The 7,631-nt window shown below is 37.3% G+C and overlaps 1 protein-coding gene across 1 annotated transcript; it reads left to right on the top strand.

Annotated features, from left to right (window-relative positions):
• The first annotated feature begins 439 nt into the window (after positions 1–439).
• LOC101529272 (olfactory receptor 13C8) lies at positions 440–7,303 on the top strand. Its single transcript, XM_012925702.2, is given in 6 exon segments — positions 440–512; positions 6,358–6,711; positions 6,714–6,840; positions 6,842–7,180; positions 7,182–7,230; positions 7,232–7,303. Coding segments are annotated over 6 exon segments (1,014 nt in total).
• Positions 7,304–7,631: the final 328 nt, after the last annotated feature.

Here is a 7,631-nt window from a genome sequence, read left to right as displayed (position 1 = left end):
CAGGCATCTCCTGTCACATGCTAATGCTGCGTTCAGCAATTTCCTATTTAAAGAAAGACTATATCAGGAGTAAGCAATTTGCCGATTGGTTAAGATACATGCATTCCGTGCCTGGCACCGCAGACTAACGGCTGAAGTCTTCATCTTGCACATTCTGAGAATCCATGAAGTCACAATTTCTAATCCCAGCGACCGCTTCCCTCCAGCTCCCTGCTTGTGGCCTGGGAAAGCATTCGAGGATGGCCCAAGGCCTTGGGACCCTGCACTCCTGTGGGAGACCTGAAAAAAGCTCCTGGCTTCAGATCAGCTCAGCTCCTGTCATTGCAGCAGATGGAAGATCTTCCTCCCTGCCTCTCCTCCTCGCTATGTATCTGACTCTCCAATAAAAAATAAAATCTTAAAAAAAAAAGATACCTGCAAACCATATCCGAGTGCCTGGATGGAATTCACAGTTCCAACTCTTGCCAGCTTCCATGCAGAATGGAGAAGATACAATGGAGAAGATGGCCGAGGTAATTCAAGTAATTGGATTCCTGGCACCCCATCTGGAAAACCTCTATTAAGTTTCTGGCTCCTGGCTTCAGCCCTGGCACAGCCACATTTGTGTCATACACTTTGGAAATTAGAGTATGGGAACACAACAGCCTTGGCTCAAACCAAAATAAACAAAAAAGAGTATAATAGGAGATTTGGGGTTATGGAAATAAGGGAGGAAAAACCTTATAGGTTTCTCAAGAACACGCATAAACATTAGCAATTAAAACTTTCTGCATTTTCTGGGATTAAGCAAAAAACAAGTTTCCACTATTTGGAACCAGCTTCTTTATTCCTTGTCTTCATAAGGAATAAGACTATAAAAGGAAGATACAATGACATTTTGTGTTGAGTGAAAACTAAGTGTATCAGTATAAACTTGTAGTGAAAACATATGAAAATAGACATTATGTAGGTGTTGAAACAAGTATACATGTATGTTTATACACACACATACATTATGGCAATGGTTGCTGAGAGCACCTGAATGAATGGCCCTCTAATAGCAAAGGACATCCCTACTGCACAAGTCTAAGTGTATAAATATATTCTTAAAGAAAAAGAAAACAAGTCTTCTTGGAGAAAAGAGATCCATTCTAAGGTTTGGAATATGACAGTATGAGACAAACTGCAAACACACTAGTCAGAGAAAGTAAAGAAATTTGAAAGAACTATGCCCAAAGGAAACAGGATTTAACTTGACTGATCTGACACAAAGTTTGGGGTAAATTGAGCTCTAGAATTCATATTGCAATAAGGTTTTATACTACATTGAAGACTCCTTAAGTCCAAATGAATTTGAATACATAAAAAAGAACTATAATACATTGACTGAGGAGTTTCAACTCATTAGACAATATAAGAACTGGTTTCCTTTTCCAACTCACCACTTTTTAGCTTTCTTTGCTTACCTGTGAGAACATCTCAAACAGATCCAAAATGTGGCTTTTATTTGCTCCTTCTCACCAACTATCTCATTGCTCCTGTGTACTCTTAACAGCTCAGCAATCCTTCATTCATTGGGTCAAATGCCTTGTTCAGAGATACCGAAGTCTCAAGGGTCTCTTTGTAGCACGTTTTTGCTGGCTTATACTGGAGCAAAAGCATAGCCTCCATTTCAAGGGATTCTAGGTAAAACGCTTTCCACCACTCCTTGTGCATTAGTCTTGAGGGAAAACACTCCTTTGACTCTTTGTCCTGATATCTTTCTAAACTATGTGGAAGGGGGTGAAGTATGATCAATAATAGAATGATTTTTAGCAGAGGAGCGATCTTGCCTTAAGAATTGATAGCACCTCATTTTACCCAAGCTAAGTAAAGCTTTTAAGTCATCACTATTGAGTTTTAGCTATACACCTACAGATTTGGAAATAGAGACATTAAAAAATATTGATATAATGCTGAATGCAAGTGACATTTTACAGCATTGTTGAAACACACCCTTCAGTCAAATCCAGTGCACCTGTACTCACACAGAAAGCAATAACACCTTCATACCTCCAGCTCTTCTAAACCCACTGTTTTTTATTTGAAAATATGAAGTGGTTAAGGACATAGAATCTAGTACCAGACTGATGTTGATATTCTGAGGATCCCATTTGATATTTGAAGGCATTATGCAATAAAGATGATTTATTATGTTAATCATAGATTTTTCAGGTAATTTCACAAAAAAACACTACCAACTTTTCCGCTTATTTGAGTATCAAATTTGTCAAATATCGTAATATGCAGATGGAAATATAATCCTTATTTGCCAAATAAGGAAGATATTACAAATAAGTGTTCGCCAACTATGTAATATAATTGGTCCTGGAAACATTCTCTCAAGAGTTTTGCAAAAGTTTCAACACAATGTGTACATTGCTGACTTTGATTTGTTGCCAATATTGGACCCGTCCCTCACTCACCATAGGAAGAGTTTAAATTGCCTAACTCTGCAAATGGTGGTGCCTCTGTGTAATTTTTCTCTATCTCAACATGTACAGAAACACTGAAGTCAGCACAAAGAACTTGTAAACATGTAAGCCATTTTACATATTGTTGCTGATACTGAACTAGCAGCTATGTGCCTGAGAAAACAGTTTATGCAGATTTCACCTCAGCTTTACCTAAAAAATAAACTACAGGTAATGAAAACTTGAATATAATGATTGCAGCATGCAACTTGATATCTAATTCTCACAACCCCTCACTTTACTTTGAACCTTATTAAATAGCACGTAAATGATTTTATGAGGTTGTAAGTAAAACAGCTTTTTAAGGCTCAAGACTGGTCTCCAAATTAAGGAAATAAAATCATTTATTAAGTTTAAAAGTACATAAATGGCATATTCTTCTGGTTTTAAAAATACTGGTTTTAGATTGTGGAGATCTATTTCATCAAATGATCTCATTTTTTAAAATAGTATTTATATGAAAGGAAGAGCTACAGAGAGAGAGAGAGAGAAATCTTCCCTCCACTGGTTTACTCCACAAATAGCCACGACAGCCAGTGCTGGGCCAGGCATAAGGCAGGAGTCTGAAACATAACTTCAGCCAGTTCTCCCACAGCATGGCTCTGGGGCAAGCACTTCGGCAATCTTCTGCAGCTTCCCCAGTCACATAAGCAGGAGTTGGATCCAAAGTGGAACAGGCAGAACTTGAACCAGTGCTCTGATGGGATTCTGGCACAGCAGACAGCAACTAAACTTGCTGTACCACAGTGTTGGCCCCTTAATATAATTTTTTATCATTTAATGTGACAGAGGCTTGCATTATAACCTATACCATTGTTTGAGCAATGTTCACAACAAAGGTAGGACTCAGCCTCATTTATAAAAGTGAAAGGATGTCCCAACATTTTCAGTTTCAAATGTAAGTGTTCTCTAATCAATTCAGTGTTTTTTAATCTCTGCCTCCTCTTTGCCATCTCTGCCTCCTTGTTTTGTCTACATCTTTTCTTTCCTTCACCTTTCAAAATTGAAGAATATTATATTCTTTCACCTGGTGCTCTAACCTAACAACATCATGGCAAAACAGTTGTGTTCTCTTATATTTTCTTTGGTAGCCAAGCAACTTTAACCTTGTCATGGTATCTATAAACTGCTGAAAAAATTCTCCACTCGAAATTATGAAACAGCAATATAGTGGCCTTAGCCCCCTCAACCGTTGTAATAACTGCAATGTTTGAACAGAATGCTTAATGTATTAGGAATCGCCTGTATGTCATAAATGTAATTGTTGGTTTTAAGTCATATATGATTAAAAAAAAAAAACTACCATCATTACAGGGTTGGTGCTGTGGTATAGCAAGTTAAGCCACTGTCTTTAATGTCAGAATCCTAAATGGGCACTGGTTCAAGTCCCAGCTGCTCCAATTGTAACTCATCTCCCTCCCCCTGCACCTGAGAAAGCAGCCCGAGTCCTTGGACTCCTGCACCCAGTTGAAACTCCTGCCTCCCATTCTCTGCCTGGTCAAGCCCAGAGCATCACAGTTATTTGAGAGCGAACCACCAGGAAAGGATCTCTCTCCTTCCCTCACTTTCTCTGTAATTATGTGTTCCAAATAAAAATAGATCTTCAAAAATATTCCGAGATCTAAATATCAATGATTCAAATCATCACATAGTTCTATAAACATGAGTGATGATAAATTACCCCAGACATTGGAGCAGGGTGGAGCATCCTGGAGCAGGGTGAAAATGATCAGTGACTTGTGCATCTTTTATTCATCTGCCTAAGAATGTAACTACACATCAGATACTGTATTAATTACAACTGATTATAACCCAAAGAATAAGCCAAGTTCCTGATCTTGGCCATAAACTTAGTATGTGTGATAATAACTAAACTCAGACCAGAAGAATGAGCCTCTGTCAGATGCTGTATATAAATGAACACATACAAGATAAAATAAACTAGAAATTTAGGATGGAGGCACACAGGTCTTAGCAATCAGAATACATTTGGCTACATGGCTTGTGCTTTCCAACATGCCACAGGCATTCAATATGACATGTGAGGACAAAATAAATGTGTAACTCTTTGACCCAGTAAGCCATACCTTGAGGTATTTACTGTTTTTAGAAGAAAAATGTCCAGGCTGAAGTGAGACTAGAAACCTTCCTACAGATTACAGGCATGACTAACAGAAAATTTAGGTGCCTTTGCTCCTCTCCCAGGCCATCAGTCATTTATCTTATTAACTATTTTCCCTTCCACTTTTCCCCAAGTTTCTACTAAAGCAAATTTTATATTCACAAACGAAATAAACTTGAAAACACATGCTTATTGGGTGGTTATAACGATTTTAGTTTAATACCTAGAGGCAGTTAAAAGTCAGCCATAAAGGATCCAAGAAAATTTTGTTCACACAAAAACTAGATATATCTTAGTTTCCACTGACTATTACGAGACAGAAGTGAGAATTCAGAAGAAATGGGAGGAATTTTTTCATTGCCAAGTGAGATAAAATGTTTCACTATCATTTTGCCCTGAAAAGGACTACCATTTTCAAAAGAAAATTAATTTTGAGCCAGAATTCTCTACAAGCAAAGAGAAGCTGATGATTGCCCTACAACTAATAATTACAGGCCTACAAAGAATAGATCACGGCTGAATATTGGTTAGAAATGTGCAAGACTCTGAAAAAAAGCCCCTACATTAATCTTTTTCTCCCCTGTGTTGTCATCCTGGTTATACTCTGGCCAAAATTCAAATGTTTTCCAATTGCCTGGAGAACAAGTTATAATTTTTTAGCGTTACATCAGTACAGCTCACAAATCTGCACACCCATCTCTTTTTAGAAACCTGGAATTCTACGTATTGTTTTTCTTGTATGGAATCTCTACTGACATGTTTTGGCTATGATCCATTACCTACGACTCTTCCTCCTTAGCTCATCAGGATAAAATTCTTCTAATGCAAAATATAATCTTATGCCAGCCCTCAGAAGACAACTCCTTCTTTGAATTCTGTCAAAGTTATATGCAGATAAATAACCATGACACCACCACTGGCAGGACAGTCTGACCTGAAAGGGATACTCACATACAGAACCCAATTATGATTTCTACTGGGTCCTAGGTATCCCCGCCATTTTTTTTTAACTGTAAGGGCCGTTCATCCATTGAAAATAACTTTCCAAGTTATATTTAATTCTGCATTGGCACAAAGAAAAATTATTATGCATTAAAGTTTGAAGTCCAACTTTTTATTCAGATCTTAAATCAAAATATTTTCTTGGATTTTTCACAATATGGCAGGCCGATTGTACCTAAAATAAGTTGGATAAGATCTTGTCCAATAATATAAATATGCAATAGAAACTAATTGAGGATATTGTGTTATTTGGTAGAACAGAGAACTCTGCTTCAAAATCATTGAATTAGCTGCACTTAAATTCCATGATGAAAATAGATGCAATATTTTTAATATTCTAATGCATTTGAAGACAAACTGAAAATAAATTTAAATTCTGCCTCATAATTTTAAAATCTCAACCTCTAATTCAAATGTAAAACAGTGCAATCACTTTCGAAGAATCTCATCTGTCTACTGAATTCATGGTATAGGTAATTGATTTGCAGCCACAGGATCAAGAGGTGGAACTTAAAGAATTACCATAAGATCATTTGAAGTCCATATCTCCTTAAATCACATATTTTATTAATCCTGAGAAAATCAGGTGAAAATTCTCGTTCCCTTAGTCTGGACTCACAGTAACAATTTTTCAGAGACATATATCCAATTACAAAACTGTAATTAACACAGAATATGATTCTTAGAAGTAGTAGCTTTTATGCACATTGTGTTAGTAGACTTCTGTTCTATCACCCACAGAGTTCTGTTGGAAAAAAGGTAACAAGGAAAGCACCAATGATTCCTCATTCACAGAATCTGTCTTGGTAGGACTTTCTGCCCACCCAAAGCTGAAGTTTGTTTTATTTGTGGTAGTTTTATGTATGTATCTGATAATCCTGCTTGCAAATGGAGTCCTTATCACAGCAATGTTCTACGATTCTCACCTAAACACCCCCATGTATTTCTTTCTCTGTAATCTTTCCTTCTTGGACATTTGCTACACAAGCTCTTCCGTCCCACTTATTCTTGACAGCTTTCTGACAATAAGGAAACGAGTTTCCTTCTCTGGATGTATGGTGTAAATGTTTCTCGCCTTTGCAATGGGGGCCACAGAACTGTGCTTTTTGGCATGATGGCACTTGATCGCTATGTGGCCATTTGCTCCCCACTGAGATACCCAGTTATCATGAGTAAGGGTGCCTATGTGTCTGTGGCAGCTGTATCCTGGGTCTGTGGGATTTTTTATTTTTGTTCAGACACTGCTCACCATACAATTATTATTCTGTACAAATAATGTCATTAACCATTTTATCTGTGAAATTCTAGCTATCCTGAAACTGGCCTGTGCTGATATTTCAATCAATGTGATCAGTTTGGCAGGGTCAAACCTAATTGTCCTGATTATCCCAATGCTAGTGATTTCCATCTCATACACTTTCATTGTTGCTACCATCTCACGGATCCGTTCTATTAAAGGAAAACGTAAGGGCTTCTGCACTGGCTCAGCTCACCTGACAGTGGTGATTATATTCTATAGAACTATCTTCTTCATGTACGTAAAGCCCAGGTCTAAAACCCCCATTGGTACAGGCCCTCATTTCCCTCTTCCAGGCTGTGGTAACTCCAATGCTCAAATCCTCTCATTTACACTCTGAGGAACCAGGATATAAAGGCTGCTATCAAGAACATGTGGGGTAGAAAGTAAAGCACATTGGCATTTTGTCATAAGAACATTTTATACTTCCTGATGTAATACTAATATGTATTTATACTATGTGATTCAGTATTCAAAGACACAAAAATCAGAAAAAAATCACCATGTGAAAACAGATTCACCATGTGGCACTCAAAACCATGGGATACAAGTTTTGGTTGCTGCTACTATTCTTTTGTTTTTCTCCTGTGAAAATAAACATGTGCTTGGTATTAAAGTATGCCATTAAAGAAATGCAAAATGTTAAAATTCTTAGCAAGCTCCAACCAAAACAATAAATCACTCTTAAAGTTATAGAAAAAAAGGCAAAATTTAGTCT

This window comes from Ochotona princeps, chromosome 14, assembly GCF_030435755.1.
Source record: "Ochotona princeps isolate mOchPri1 chromosome 14, mOchPri1.hap1, whole genome shotgun sequence".
Lineage (NCBI taxonomy): Eukaryota > Metazoa > Chordata > Mammalia > Lagomorpha > Ochotonidae > Ochotona > Ochotona princeps.
Note: the sequence above shows the minus strand (reverse complement) of the source record. Positions and strands in the feature narration are given on the sequence as shown.